The sequence below is a fragment of the Trichoplusia ni genome, chromosome 4 (assembly GCF_003590095.1).
Source record: "Trichoplusia ni isolate ovarian cell line Hi5 chromosome 4, tn1, whole genome shotgun sequence".
Lineage (NCBI taxonomy): Eukaryota > Metazoa > Arthropoda > Insecta > Lepidoptera > Noctuidae > Trichoplusia > Trichoplusia ni.
Genome location: NC_039481.1, coordinates 9,482,792 through 9,499,889, shown reverse-complemented (window position 1 = coordinate 9,499,889; position 17,098 = coordinate 9,482,792). Strand labels below are relative to the sequence as shown.

At 36.6% G+C, this 17,098-nt stretch overlaps 1 protein-coding gene across 1 annotated transcript in view; it reads right to left on the bottom strand.

Annotated features, from left to right (window-relative positions):
* Positions 1-17,098, bottom strand: part of LOC113493049 (neural Wiskott-Aldrich syndrome protein-like) — a 20,578-nt gene extending 3,480 nt beyond the window's left edge. Inside the window, exons 1-10 of the mRNA XM_026870831.1 lie at positions 16,738-17,098; positions 9,476-9,703; positions 7,273-7,372; positions 3,157-3,327; positions 2,589-2,702; positions 2,141-2,311; positions 1,383-1,594; positions 1,232-1,319; positions 823-1,061; positions 349-438 (exon numbers count right to left, since the gene is read on the bottom strand). Of these exons, the coding sequence (XP_026726632.1) occupies positions 349-438; positions 823-1,061; positions 1,232-1,319; positions 1,383-1,594; positions 2,141-2,311; positions 2,589-2,702; positions 3,157-3,327; positions 7,273-7,372; positions 9,476-9,703; positions 16,738-16,824 (1,500 nt within the window). The 5' untranslated portion in view covers positions 16,825-17,098. The remainder of the gene's footprint in view (positions 1-348; positions 439-822; positions 1,062-1,231; positions 1,320-1,382; positions 1,595-2,140; positions 2,312-2,588; positions 2,703-3,156; positions 3,328-7,272; positions 7,373-9,475; positions 9,704-16,737) is intronic.

Below are 17,098 nucleotides of genomic sequence, written 5' to 3'. Positions count from 1 at the left end.
CGGGACCCACAATTTAACGTGCCTTCCGAAACATGGAGGATCTCGTTATGACAAAGATGGTCACCCATCTACGGACTAACAGCGTTTAACATGGCTTAACCTGTGATCGATTCACTTATAAGGTTATAGCCAGCCTATATTCGTCCACTGCTAGACATCGGCCTCCCTAATTATACGCCATCGAGATCTATCTTCGGTTACTCGCATCCAGCTCCTGCTAGCCATTTTGCGTTTGCCAAGAGGCGGTTATTAAATTTGATTAAAGAAAAAAACAAGACCTGAAGATACCAAAATATGGGTGTAAGTCTAAATCTCAAACAGATCAACGTAATAGTTAACTAAACTCACCGATCGTAACTCGATCCCTTGTCTGATCTCACTAAGTAAATTACTTCTGCTGTCTTCAACAACGGGTGGTTTAGCCGCAGGCTCGACTCGCTGTAAAATAAATTCAAACGATAAGATTGTTAAAGCTGTCTTCAATCAAAATTGTTATTAGTAGTTAGTACATAATAATAGAATAGTCATAATAACCCCTCGGGGCGAGTCATTATCTCGTCATGGGAATAACGCAAGACCAGAGGGCACATGGGGGTCGCTAGAGCTCTATGCTCGGGGGTGGAAGTGTCTAATGGCGTAATAACGAGGAAACCCGCTCCAGGTCTGTGACCTGCGATGGCGAAATGGCTCATTCGGAAACGCTAGTAGCTTATTTGCTACAAATTGTTCAGTCATTTTGCAGAAATAACTATCGTCGGCATACACCGCGCTTACCGATACACTTTCACCTCGGAGCGCGGTTACATAGTTCATGACACATACCCGTAAGGTCTTGGATCCACTGCGGATACTCTCCATGAGCGCGGCCCTCGGGTCCGGCGGCGCGTCCATCTGTTCCACGGAGGACGGGGGCGGGGACTCGGGCGCGGGGGGCGGGGCCGGGGGCGCAGGGGGCGGCGGCGGCGGGGGAGGGGCCATGGGCGCGGGAGGCGGCGCGGGAGGGGGCGGGGCCGCGCCCGGCGGGGGCGGCGGCGGCACTGATGGCGGCCCTGAAGATACTGCTGCTCAAATGGAAAAAAAAATTGTAAGCTTATATTTGTAAATTCTTGGAAGGAAATGAGCTACGTTGCGACTGCCTTACGCTTTTAAATTTCTACGCTAGCTCTCACAACACACTATCATTTCACGTTTTTCTGGTAAATATACATCAATAAGGTCAGTTTGTTGATACTCACGGTAGGCGGGGCGGGGCGGGGCCACGCGGTGCGCGGGCGGCGGCGGAACTGCGCGAGCGGGCGGCGGCGGCGGGGCGCGGGATGCTGCGTATGCAAATATATAGGTTAAATGAGAGATTATAAACCAAAAAGCAACCAATTTTAAACGAAGGTAGTAACTTTAATTGAATTTAAAGGCCAACATACAAAAATAAATACTTCAAAACACTTGTAATAAATGACATGAAGTATCGCAAGCCACATTGGTATGTAGTAAGTTAATATATAATGGTGTGAGTACTGACGCGGCGCGGGCGGGTGCGGCGGCGCGGCGGCGCGGCTGGGCACCTGCGGGGCGGCCGCCGCGCCCGCGCGGGGACCTGCGGGGGACATACGGTATCATCAACTATCATTCTTACATGTCATTGTTTAAGCTATAGATTGAGTCTACTTTTGCTGACTGGCTACTCAGGAAAGCAGCTGCAAAACGACTCCTGCAATAAGGAATTAAATTATAGTGTCGGGGGAGGGTTTCACAATAACACCCAAACTCAGAAAAAGCATTCGTGTATCACACAATGCTTGTCCTACTCGGGGATCGAACCCGCGATACGACGCGCACAGTGAGTATTAACTACTCGGATGCCGCACATCGCCTTATTGCAGTCAACTAAGGAGGCTTTGCTTCTTTTAAACACCAGACAACGTTGAGCTTTCATTTTAAAAATCACAAATGCCCTGTCTTTGCTTGTTGCGTTGCGTTGTTAGTGTGTGTTAGTGCACGCGTACCTTAAAATTCTAATACCTTACTTGGAAATCACTTTAAGAGACATTAAGCTTTTTATTTGATCCCCAAAACTGTTAATAAGAATACCTCCAGTTCAACTCGCAACTGTCTCGTTGGCAGTGAACGTGTGTCTACTCACTCTTAACATTGTCGAGGTCCTGCTTGACGGCGGGCAGGCCCCCGTGCATCTCGATGAAGTCGTAGATGAACTCGCGCGTGTCCTGGTCCTGCAGCTGCGTGTCCGACACGCCCGCCTTCGTGAAGAACGAACGTAACTCGTCCGCGTTTGGCGCGTTGTCGCGGTCGAAACCTGTGGAGTAGAAGTTTGAATTGGGCAAACCTGTTTTTACATAGTGTTTGAAATTTGTTTTACAGCACAACTGCACCGCAATTAAATGGATTTTAATGGACATCTCTTAGTCATTTGAAATATCGACGACTTTCGCGGTTTTTATGTCTACCAAAAATGCCTTAAGTTATAGCATTTGTGTATAGCGCTGATCTATGTCTTGCTTTCACGACTACAACCGCTTTATTCTAAGGTATAGATCCCCTTATCACCTAATCTTGAGGATCCGAAGCTATACCTTTGTTCGCGTCCCAACCGACGTGCGACACATGCTTGAAGTTCTGCGGGCTTCCGATGTCAGCTTTGGTCAGTCTTCGCGGTTTTGATTTCTTGTTACTAGTTAGAGTGTAACCTGGAAGAAAAGATAATTAAAGAAAAACAATTAGAATCAATTCTATGGAGAAATGATTGTATATTTGTGCCAACGAAGGTTTTATAAGAATTGATATGATATTGATTAATTATATGCAGTTTTTGAACCAGAATTTGTTTTATGGTAAGTGCTAATCTCGCAACAGCGGTCTGCTGGGCTGTAATATTGACCTAGAAAACGATTCGAAATTGGGTCAATTATTTTTAATACATACATAGATATGTCAAATGTCTTTTCTAGCTTATAGCCTCACATTAAAAATATTCCATTGCACTATAACACTTTCAAATTAATATAATATGTAAAACAATAATCTCGATCTTTTTTTATTAATTACATATTTTTCGTCAAAAGTATTTTTCAAATCAACTTACTGTCACTAAGACAGTTGAAATTTTATTAGAAAATCTTAGAAATAATAATGTATACTTACTTCCTAAGCTGTTGTTGGCTTTGGGCGGCAGTGGAACGGGCGCGGGCGCGGGCGGCGGCGCGGGCGCGGCGGGCTCGGGCTCGGGCGGCGGCGGCAGCGCGCCGTTCTGACGCGACGGGGCCACGCCCGCGCCGCTGCTGCGACCCGACAGCATCGAGCGCTGACGACGCTCTGAGGGGGACATGGGGATATGTTCAAAATCAAAATCCATTTATTCAAAATGGGCTACAAAGTAGAACTTATTCACAGACAGCTCCCCGTATCGCCCACCCTTCACCGCTTCCTAAGTGCTCTAGCTGTGGAGAAGAAACGGCGCAACAAATTCCACAACATAGCACGCTGTCGCTTTTTTACAAAACAGATAATAATATACTATTGGATTTAATATAAAAAGGATCACTCAACCAGATATTTACTCTATTTGACTAGATCCGTAAATAATTAAAAAAGATATGAAGATAAAACGCATCAAAGATGGTGAAGCCTATTAGAGCTAATAACGTCACTTGTCAGTGAAGTGTGCTGAAAAGTGACGTCACCCGAGATTATAACTTTCTGTTTCATTTTTTGCTTACGCTAAAAAGAAAAATTCGTATACGATTTTCTTAGAAAGTCTATCAGACGGGCTTACGGAAAAATTAAGGTTTTTCATGTTAAATACTTAATTGTATCCAATGAGTGCTATTGTTCTACCTATCAGACATTATTCTATTGATAAGAATAAGGAGCTATCGACAAACATAAGTATTCATAAGAGCTGATCACACTCAGACTGGGTTCGATTCCCACCCAGTACATGTTTGTGTAAACAGCACTATCACTTTTTTTTATTCTGTACCTAGTTTTTTTCTGAATCCTGTTTGTATTTTTATCAGTTGCCTAGTACTCATAATAAATACTTTTCTTAATTTAAAACTATATGGCGTTGCATGAAAGCTGTAGAATATTATTATTCATTTTGTCGAAACAGGTAATACTCATAAAAATTTATAAATAACTCAAAATAAATATTTTAACAATTTACATTCATGCTGTTACGTGTGCTGTTTACTTTAAACACATCAACTGGTTCAGTTTATATACAAAGGCACCTAAAACGCATCCATTACAATATAAATCATGATATAACGCTAAGGATGCTAACAACATCTAAAGATGACATAGTGTACGAATAATTCCCGTCTAACATGACAATGCGTGTTTATGAGGGCTCTGTTTGTAAATAAGTGTAAGGACGGCATATAAACATACGTGTGAAGTCATCTTTACGACAATCAGTGGTTTGTGTTCCGTATAGTGGTCAATACTTCACGTTTGTGAACAATTGGTTTTGTAGTATGTGAGGTACGACCATGCAACCTAGATGGAGGATACACAGTCTTGTTGACTAAGTGGCCCGCCAGAGAGGTTTTTCAAAAACAAACAGTCAAGATGACGAAACAGATATTTTTTTGTCAAATATCATATTCCGTTTGTGGATTGAATTTTGATTGACCCTTTTAACGGGTAACGTTTATCCCACGGGGCTCGTTATTGGTCGAAACTAATTCCAATTTCTTGAGAGCTCAGTATAAGATTTAGATGTCTGACGTGATTATATACACCTGGCGCCTGAAATGCGGTATCTAAGCGTTGCATAGTCGGTGGTACGCTATTTTAACATTTGTGTATAATATCAGCCGACAACTACCTACTGAATGGCAAAAAGCCTCATCTCAAAGAGAGAAAGATTGATCATAGATCACCACGCCTGCTCGCTGCGGCTGGCCGATCCTCAATTTTCGCACCATAAAAATTGTGTATAATCTTATCAACTAGCTACTAACAGATGCCTCTTCAAATATAGGAATGGATTGTTCATTGATTCAATAATAATTGGAAACTGTTACCTCATATTTTCTTTCATCGTTTTTGTTTGTGGAATTAAAACTTAAATATTACTGTTGAATTTTGCATTCATATCGTTAGTCAGTCATTCTATTGTTACATAGTAAAACATTCGACTATTGGACGAGAACGAGTGATACAATCGTTTATTTTTACTTAGCCTTTATAAATCAATACCACACTTTTATACTGGGCTGATGTCCATGGCGGATTTGGCCTATTTAAAATGACTCCTGTGTGTAACATGTATTGTCTGTTGGTCTGATGGTTGACTGCTATACCGAAGGTCGTGGTTTCGATTGCAACCCAGGAAAAATGTTTGTGTGATGAGCACGATCATGCGTTCTGTGTCTGGGTGTAATGTATGTATTTACAAAAATCTAGTATTTATAATAAAAGCTTTGCTTAGTTTGAGACTAGTTGGACTTGTGTGAAAGTTGTGGAAAATTATTGTAATAGGCTACATATATTATCTCTTTCTAATCAACACAACGGTACGTGTTTCATCGCCTCAATAAACCAATCCCTCATTATTGTTTGTAACGACTTCGTCACTGATAACTTTAATCTCTTTATCGAGTTATACAATCTTCAGAATCCAATCGCAAAGACACTAAGAGTTATTAATTCTGTGTCTAGCTCTCATTTGTGCATATCATATTTAACGGGGGCGATCGAACCCGTGATACGTTGGGTATTACTTCCGGTCCAACTATTACTTTATCGTTTCACAAACATCACCCTATTGATATTATACGAATACGTTTTTTCGTAAGACGGGAGACTCCTCATGGACACTCACCCCTCGGCGAGAGAAGATGGGATGCGTCAGATTCTTATTGACTAAGCTTAGACAGATGTGCTACGTTATCCGCGTTTTGGTGCCGGTGCATAGCAAAACATTGAAATGCATGCGAACCCTGCTAAGCATAACCCTTCCGTCTTATATATACTTTTAAGACACCATTAAAAAAAGTCACCACACAAAATTTTATGCGAATATTTTTTAGAATAACCAAGTACAAGTTGTTATAGATACTTTAAATACTACGCAAGTATTATGTGTAAACAATTACAAATATGTCTGGAAACATTTCATATTGTTGTTTAAATACAATTACTGCAGACACAATCGGCCGCATAGCTGTACAGGTTTATGTACTTTTGTCCATTATTCTATAAATGTGACAATCCATTCATTGATTTGTGTGATTTTTTTTATGAATGAAGTCTGATAGGTCTGTGCTGGAGTTATATTGAATCTGCTTGGATAAGATTTGCAGACCATCAAACCTATTTGCATTTATTACACAAATATAGTTGATCACAATTAAAAAAAATGACCCTCGAAATAGGAATCTTACCTTTCCAAGATTAAAACAAAATTACTTAACATTCAAGTTATATGCACAGGGACACCCAATTTATCAGCCTTTATTATTGGCTTAGCGTTGCGTTACGTCATACTGATTTATAGTCGGATTAAACTATTAGCCGATAAAACTACAGGGGCTCTAGACCAAATTTTAATAGCATTTTTTCGTATCTTCTTAGTCCCTAGAATAAATAAAAACCTTTAAACGTACGTCTTTTTTGCTCGATCTTTGGACTAGGTTTTGTCACTTCCATTTTGAGTGATTCTTGAACATCAGAAATGTCACTTGTCTAGAGGGTAGGGCAGCATACCAATGATATAATGATGATACCAGAGATGACCTCATAAAATAACTAGACTTATATATATTATACTAGCTGTTATTCGCGGCTTCACTCGCTTGGGTGTAGGTTATAGCTACAAAAACACTAACGAAGTCGGATAAAGCTAGCCTATCTGTCAACCTAAGGTGTCATACCAAATATCATCGGGAGCGGTCCACCCGACTAAGCGTAAAGATGGATCAAACGTACACACTCACATACTTTTGCATTTTTTTTTCCTGGGATAACTCACACACGGTTATCTGATCCCAAGCTAAGCAGAGCTTGTGTTATGGTAACCAGACAACTGATAAATTTACTTATATATTTCTAAATAGATACATATTATAGATAAATTACACCCAGAGACCAGAACAAATGATCATGCTCATCACACAACATTTATCCTGGGCGGGAATCGAACCCACGACCTCCGGTATAGCAGTCAGGGTCACTAACCACTAGACCAACAGGCCCAACATAATTTATAATATTAATGTGATGAATGAATCTGAATGAATTATAACAAACCTTCTCGTTTCGTTTTCCTGAGCTCGATCTTCTCAAGGAGTATGTTTTTGAGGATGTTCGCTTCATTTTCGTTAGCGAAATTGAATGCCGCCATATATTCCTGGAATTCAAAATTGACATTTATTCTACTGGGTTTTTTTTTGTATTAGAATTGAATTGCATCGTATGATTAAAAGTTTTAATTTTGTCGAACGGTTTTATAGGGGCAAGTGTGTCGGACCACTTTCTTTGGTGTTGATAGATAAATAAATATAGGATTGGATAAATATAAATAGGTACCATGGGACTTGGGCAGTGCCACAATGGGAGGTCTCATCGCTAAAACCGATCATTTACAGACAACCTTTAAATGGACTTGAATTTGAAGGAGCAAGGTGTAATTGTTACCATTTTCAATAATGCATAATGTTTTTGCCATAGCATGCTTTCCTTTTAATGTTCATTCATGAATTACCAATTACGTCACTAAATAATTTTTGGTATTTGATATAGCGCCAGAAATTGCGTTGGTTCAGATGTTTATGATGTGACTATTGTAAATAGTACGTCTAGCAAGGAAAGTTAGTGTACAAAGTTAGATTTAGTGCCCGAAAATTTTCTGCGACCTTTGCTTTTGTGTTCACTATTCAGAAAATTTCCAGTATTTAAATTATTTTGTTGCTCACGCCCAATAGAAACTTTTTGCCTTATTATTTTAATATGTCTAGTAGTAACTCTTATAGAATTCAAGGCCTTGGCTTACTGACTATATCTCATCCATCGGCCCAGCCTTTCCCAAACTACAACGGTGGGCTTCCAGTCTAACCAGATGAAGCTTAGTACCAGTGTTTAACAAGTGACGATTATTGCTGACTATTTTGTAGTAATTTATTTCTATAAATATATACATTTGTAAACCAGCGTTCATAATATAGCCATAAATCATTCGTATTATTCCCAACAGGTATTTTTACAGCTTTATTCTCGTCCATATTCGTCTGTGTATTGTTTTGTTTTAACAAATCCGTGGTCGTTGACTCATTGGATGACGTCAGTATATCCATATAACATATTGAACGGCGTTGTGATGTTTATTGATATTATAATAAATATGCGAATATAATTAAAAGTTTAGTACGAATCGGAACATGAGAGTTTTGTATACCGTTGTCATGGAAACTAATCACTTATAATATTATTTTCTGATCTGATTTTGTGTGTTGAATACATCTTTACCCGCTATTAATATGAGATTTTTATTATCCTAAATTATGCCCACTTCAATACAATGGCTAACATTTTCTTCCCTATATTTTCGCCTGTCTTTCTCTACAACTAGTCTACAATAAATAACTTGATTAAATAAGATATATATATCACTTGTTTTATTGAAGGTATCTTCATTGAGAAGGAGGTCAATTAAAATGGTCCAGTTTCCTTCTATACGGATACAAACGTATAAAGAATCCGAAAACATTTAAGACCAGTAATAAGTCAGTGTTGACACGTAAAATAACGGGAAACATTAAAGAAGTCTGATGACTGATGAACCGTCTATTTCGTAGAAGGAAGAGGAAAATTAGACTTAAACGTACAAATTGATTTGCTTATTCGAAATTAAAATTTTGTAACTGGGACAACCAGGTTTGCTAATTACTGTGCTATTGATGAACATGGTAATTATACTACATTCGTTTGGACTAGTACGTCTGCATTATAAACTCTTAAGCTTTATATTAGGACTGTATCCTTTGTGGCAGCGAAATGGCACGTAGTGGTGCCTCACTCCCACACACATAATCTTGTTTTCAGACTACAAGCACGCAGGCCAGTTATCCTGTATTATTATTTAATTGTAATACACAATACGGGATAAATCACAGTTTAACATATACCGCCTACAATCATAATCATGTAACCCATAAACGATCGTCACCCATAATCATAATATAACGATTAGGAAAAATATTAATATTTTATCGAACCATTAAATTAGTTAATTAATTTTCCTGCTTCAAAGGATTAATTAACAAACAAACGATTTTTGTGGTGTGATAGAGCCTAGAGCTTCCGCTAAAAATACTGATATCGCTAATTTTTGTTATTGACTACTTTTGGAAGAACAGAAGCTATTGGCATACCGTGGGAATAATATATTTTTTTATCTGGGTAATGCAATGGCAAAAAGCACGGCAAAATGGACAGTAGTATTAATCATGCTTACCTCAGCTTCGAAGGTATGTAAGAACGGCCTGGGGTTCTTGTAATCGATCTGGAGGTAGACCTCTTGCTCCCATATCATGGCCTTGCGGTAGAGACAGTATATCCTGAAGAAGTACGACCTCTTCCCGTTGTCCTTTATAAGGCACAGTACGCCTGTGTCCTTCTTCTTCCATTTTGAATGAGTTGGATCTTCCGTTGTGAATAGCTGGACCACTGCCGTTGCTAGACTCTGTTAGAGAAGAAAAACATTTTTAAATTATACGGAAAGTTTGTAAGTATGGATGGATGTTTCTTACTCTTTTACGCAAAGAGCGTTGAACGGATTTTTAGGAAGTTTGGCACACAGATAGTTTATAAACTGGATTAAGAAGGAAAGATTTATACCGATTTTTTATTATCATTTTTTATTTGTAGCGTTAAGTTAAAAGCAAGTTTAATTTTTAATTAAAGACGAGCATTTTCCATGATTAAGTCAAATATAAATTATATTCGCTTCACTTCGTGTAACGATAACGTTATTCAGTTGCCTTGCCTTTTCAACCCACATTAAACCAAAATTGTTCTTAAAGCATAAAAGGGGCAAGAAACGACCCCCTTACTAAAAATAAAACTAAGTCATATGGCGAGTAACTTTGATTGAATTATCATCAGTCGGGCGCGTCAGTTGATGGTGCATGGTCGACGTGGCAGTATGTAACATGCGTGAGCACAGAACGCCCGGCTGCAATCTGTTTATAACCGACCTTTATGGTACATGCGACCAACTGTGATAAGCCTATTGATACGATGCTCTCTTGTGGAAAAAAAGACGAACAAGGCGACAATATTGAAGTGGACTCTTAATAGCAAATAAGAGACAAATCAATTTTCTTCCAATAGAGTAATAATTTTAGCTTTCTACGACAGATAAAATGTTTGTTCCCTGACAAGTAGATAACACACGTATTCTTTTTGTTATTGCTCTATTCAAGAATTGATACTTTTATACAATTATATTTTATAATCTTTTTGGTTGTTAGTAACGCTAATTTAATTCTTCTTTTGACTTTTCAATTGAGTAAGATAATAAGAACTCCTTTTTCCAAACTGGTCCTATTAACAGTAAACGTTTCAGCATTTGATAAAGATAGCAATGGAAATTTGGCTGTTCAATGTAGTTTACAATGATTAGAAGAAAATAAATGTTTGTCATTTCGTTAATGCCGAAATAGGAACATACGTTTACTCAAATGTTTCTATGATCACTTTAGAGCTAATTGTATGCAATTAAAATACACATTTAGCAATTTAATCTACGAACTCGAACGAACACAAGTGCTTATTAAATTGAGTCTAAAACCTCAAAGACAAATAATTTCATAACTCTCCGAGAATTCTTATTGTTCTCATCATGAACTTAAGTAACTCCACAAGCGTACTATGAAATTAAATATTTCACACATTTCTGTTAATTAGGCATATAACACAAAAAAACGAAACAAAAGCCAGAGATTTTGTCACTACAGTTTCTATAACAGACCTCATTTCATAAGTACTTTTTTCTTCACAAGAGAGATCATTTCCGACATCTATGAAGCGTTTATTTCAAGGCGCTAAGGTCTTGTTTTGACAAGCATCATCGTCGAATAAGTAGCGATATAAAATTCATTGCACACAACGAGCTTATTTGTGGTTCTCAGTTCTGTTTCGAAATGCGTAGGTGTCTTGTCGTTACACAATACAATATGTAAAACACCTGGTTATCGTCGATTACATATAATGAAAGAAAGACGTAAGTACTGAGGTATAGACTAAGTCATAGACTGAGTCATAGACTTTCTCATTATGATTTGGTAAATCATAATGAGAAAAAAGGCTTTTACATATGAAATCGCAAGTTGACTGAATCAACAATTTGGTCAGTTGTTTATAAGTAAACTTGGTTGAAATAAACATTGTGGGCGTGAAGATAACATTAAAGCAGATATTTTCCCAAGAAAGCAGTTGGTTTACCGAAATTTGGGGTTCACTTAAGAATAATTTATCGGTCAATAATAATTTATGCACGGCACAAAATAACCTAAGTAAAAGAAACACTAGAAGTTCTATTTGTGTAGGGAGAATATCCTCTCATCCTTCTTATCCATTCTTGGGCCAGAGCTCAATTTTTGAAAAATGATTGGTTTTTTTGACGAAAGTTTTAAACTTCCATCCTCAGAAGCGGAATCGCCCATCTAGCTTCGGACAATTCGGACCCAACCAATGTCGTTAACATAAGTTGACACGGCGACGTGATCGTAAGCCGAACGGAAGAAGCGATATTTACAACGTTACGTCCGGTGCTTGTTTAACTGCAATATAACGTGCCCAGACTAAGTCGAAAGAGGAGGCTAGCTGCATATAAACATAACTAACCTATTCAACACATAGCCATCAGTTTCTTTAATCACCAAGACGACATTGTACTTAAAACTTAATGTGCGTGAGAGAATAAAACAATACTTTGCGGCACTTGCATTGTACAACAGTAAGCGTACGCAAAGGTCAATTGAAGGAATTAGATTCTGTCTGGTATTACGTCAAAACTAAATAAGTGAATATGTCACGAACATTATTAGCTTGGATACATCTTAAAATAAAGGTCTAAGGTGGCAAAAGGTCAGAGGTACGAGTGTACGAGTCAGTCAATTCACAAAAATCTCAGATTCCTTTAGAGGTATCAAATCTTGACTGTTCATGATAAAAGGTCACATTAAGGTCCTTAAGATAAGAAAATTATTGACTCGCTCAAAAAATATTGAGGTGCACATTTTATATGATTTCATCTAAACACATCCGTATCCGGGGTCTATATTCGAAGTCCATGACGGGGTACGGCCCAGTTCGTCCAGGTTCAGGACCCAACCCTGATCCGACTGGATGGAATTTTATTCATAGGCCGCTAGACTGTACGGCAATATTCATTGAATTGTTTTGGGATTAGTACTTGCAGTCGGTAAGTTAGAATAATTACGTTTGTTCCTTTTTTTGGCCTTTGCGTCTTTCACAGAGAATCGGTACAAATTTGCCCATAGCAAGAGAAGCAACAATTTGCATGTCTGTTCATAATTTGTAAGCATGGAAGTATGGCGAGGATAGGACTTGCTCAAACTTAATTAGATAGGTGCTTGCTATGCACACAATATGGCTTGCATCGTCCGGTTTTAAATTTAGAAATCGTCTGTCTATCAACCCGTCTAGACTCCGTGAAGGTTAGCTATGGAGAAAGAAAACTTCTTGGGTAGTATACGTGTAGTAATAAAGTATAGATAAACGGCTTTTTAAATATAATACATAGGTTTTTTGCTTTGAATGTTTAAAAATTCGACAGGTTTTAGTTTTAATTTAAGAATTGATATAAAAGTACATGAAAACTGTGTGTACTTAAAAAGGACCAAGGACCGAAGGCTACATTATTAGATAAATCATAAAGATTGCGCGTTTGTTTCTACAGTAGAAATAATTAAGATAAGCGATGAGAACCGTTTTGTTGTACCGCGAAAGCTGCATATTTAAAGTGTTGGGTAGGAAGGAAAATCAAATGAATCCTCTGTGGAGACAATCAGACGCCTGTTCCCATATATTTATGGGCAAAATATGATACTTTTATTTAAACAGTAAACACTATCTTTCAACATTCATTTTGCAAAAATGTTGTAACACAATATACCATGCTCAGACTGCCATTAAAAATTATCTTACAGATGAACTGATTAGCAGTAGTTCCTAAAGATTTTCATGAAGAATCTAATCTAATTCAGCCACAGAATTTCATATAAAACCGAATGGTATGTTGTAGAATCTATCAACACAAAAATAAGAAGCCGACGTGTTAAAAAGTAACGATAACACTCAACAACCTTGTTGATACGTATCTATACGAACGTAGTCACGTACGGCCGCTAATCCCATGATCGCTTACATTAATTTTGAAAAGTGCTTACACGTACATGCTTTCTATAACAAAACGGGCTGGTCTCTAGTCTAGACACTTTCGCCCTATAAACGCTTTATAGAGTGAAATTATATGGCTGGTTACCGCTACTTTCTACACAGATTGATTGACGACATTGTGAGCAAGGATTATGAATTTTAGTAGACGGTAGACTGCACCTTAGTGTTTATTCGAATTATTAAAAACAAACAGATTATAGAAATTCTTTGTCTGATAAAAAATCTGTACTTTTATTCACCTTCAGTAGGAAAGATCGATCAAAATACGCGTATCTATGTCAACGGGGATTAGCGAGTCCGTGCAGGTAAAATGCCCCTAGTATTAGCTTAAAAATTATGTAGCCAGTATATGTGATGCTTATACTAGAAGAGTCCAGACGTGTTTCCTATAGTGGAAGGAAAATGCTACATTCTTCCACGTGCTTAGATTCCTTATCATACTCTATCATTTTTATCTCATTTATTCTTGTACTGGCTTTCCTCAAGAACTTTATTGTAGAATCTGTATACGTATAGGTATTTTTGGAATCCGATAAGTACTAGGATTGATTCTCAGAAATCATGACTAATGAAACTCGTAAGTTGTATCCATGTGTCTTTGCTTATATTTTTTTCCCCAGCAAGGTGGTAACATGGTGTTATTTTAAGTCGTCGAATGTAAATAAACACTCGTTCACTAGATATTTATAAAGCTCAATCTACACTATACAGGTAACAGAATAAAGCTCGTAAAAAATTTGAATATTTTAAGGTAGTGCGACCTTGGACGAAAATACACTGATTTATAACTTCGAAGGTCAATTGAATGCTGACACGCACATTTTGGCAAATTACGTAAGTAGTGTACTAGGGAGAATTCATTTATTTTGATCTTCCCTTAATAATTTTGCAGATAGAGAAAACATCAGTATTGTGGACTGAATTAAAAATCGTTCGGATCCAACAAAAATCATTCGTTTTTTTTTACTAATCCGACACCAACCACGAGCGCTCTTCCTGTGACATTCAATACAATCTGGTTAAGTAAAAGAGAAAGGTTGTGATGGACTCCAATGACTTCAAGATTCATAAATAAAATAATAATTTAAATCGAGTATTTATATTAAATCTACAATAAATAAATCTGTTGATTGTCATTCAACGTTATTGAGAATATTATAGGATCCCGTGTCAGGGTCACTCAGGGTTTACCATAAATTATTTATTGCAAAAAACGTCGAGTTCTAAGCCGTTATAAACCTGTCCGGTAAGATTGGCGCGTTTAATAATCTTTTTTAATTCTAAAAGTTTTTACGCAACGCCTAAAATTGTTACGTTACGGTTTAAGTACTTTTGTGTAATGTTTAATGTCAAACGCGAATATTATGCACTTACGACTATCAGGCAATCAAGAATTATATACTTGCAAAAATGTTTATCTTATTATTTGTTTTTATCAGTGCTTTACTTGCAATATGTTTTTACGATTCATATCGAAAAATTATCGTTAAAACATATTTCGTAATTACTTTAGACATCGATTTTTAGAAGGACTATTTTTTATGTGTCACAAGGGTTTAAGTAATATGCATGTTCTCAATTACAACTACAATTAATACCTTGGGGTTATTATTTTATTCGAGCTTGATTCATTTGAAGAAATACTTCCATACAGAAAATGCGTAGAAAGGCCATACAATTGGGCCAAGCTAAAAATTATTTACATATTTACACATTAGAATAAAGATTTGTGGAAGGATTTTGGAGAGGCCTCTGCAAAGCTGTGCGACAAAGAGGGCTAGTTAAAAAAAATATCTCATTGATTAATGAAGAAATAAAACAAAAGTTTATTGATAAATATCTCCAAATACACCTACAGGTTATTCACACAATAGTATTCTGGAACCAATCTATTGATTAATTAGTTCACATGTCATGACAACTTAACATATGATTAATCATAATGCATGATACATCGCATCATTTTTATCAGCCAATGTCACAGCAGTTCACATCAAACACTTTGTTTTATATGACTCTGTTACAGCAGGAAAAGTAACATATATTATAAACATAGCTATAATTGTATTGGTATTAGGATTTTATAGTATTATCCATAGCATATGTTATGTTTTATTATAATTTAAGTCGTGTTAGAGTAGATCTCTGTGTTTCACTTGTTTTTTTTTTAAACAGTTGATATGTTACACCAGTTGTTATGGGCTGGGGTTGATTTTAACTTGGAAATAAAACAAGCCTTAGCGCTTCGTTTTTTGTGCTGCGATGACTGTCATTCATTAAAGCAAAGTAACAGGGACAGGTTAAATTTCAAATACCTAAGTGAGAAAATGAAAATAGATGTTCTTATTTTTTTTTGGCAATACTTCTTTCTTTTTTTGAGGATGGGCTTTGATCTAAATTGGGATAAATTCAAGAAGGATTTAGAGTATAGAGATTGAAAGAAAATAGCATGAATGATAATATTACTTTAATCATTTTAATAGCATAGAACAGTTCATAATAAAGTCTCTGATAAAAAGCATTTATAAAACAATAAAATGATGTCATACATTTTTTTTGCAAATAACAATGATGTTCACTTTTGTTGTTCTTAATATGCTTTTGGATGCTCTGTTAGGCAAATTATTGGAAATAAAACTAATTAAATTTTACTTTCTAATAAAATTGTTAAAACTTAATACATATTTTGCTTTATAAGCTTATTATAAGCAAATGGAGTACATACTCATATATGCATATATTAATAATAAAATTTTCGGTGGGCGAAAAATGAAAAATTGCACGCTAATGGCACTTTCCTAATAACATAAATGTATTTATATATATTAAGATAAAAATGTTTCACGTAATTTATCAAAGTTAATTGGTACAATAATCTTAACAATAAACCAGAAATAATTTGTTATCAACAGGAAAATTACTTTGAGTGGACTTGATTAAAACTCGATTGGTTTTAAGTTGTTTTATAAGTACCTTTTATTTAAATCTTCAGATAATGAATTGTTCATTTTATCTAAGAATGATGTCATATTAGAAGTATAAAGTTGTTATTAGTATAATTTCATTTAAATAACAACTTAAAATTCAAAAACCAACAGGTAGCTTAATAGAAACAAACAGTCTTAAAATAGCCGAATATTGATGGAATGCGACCAAGAATAAAATATTTAAAGCAAACAATACATATCTTCGCTTTATCGGTTGATAATCCACAGATATGGACAGAGATACGTAATCGTAAGGGCAGTCTGAATCACGCGGATCATTATACAGAATCTATGTCTCACTCACCTGGCATTTTGGTCCAATTAAACTGAAAACCTGATCATTCTCTTCCCGAGACAACAGGATACTCGGCCTGTTCTCTCCCCTCGGCATCCTGTACACTAATTTAGCAAAACACACCTAAAATTTATTTTATACATGCGAGGACCGATGTGTCAATCGCCTCGACTTTCCAGCATTTTAAAGCAACGATAATAACACTTAATTGGCACACACAATAATCCTTTGTCGAAAATAAGAGCATTTCTCACTAAATCAAAATGCTCATTTCACTATTTAAACATAATAAACTCGAAAAAATCGCAACTTCCAATTCACTTTCTCTCTCGACATCCGTATGTGAATAAATTCTGACTTTTTAAAAAGT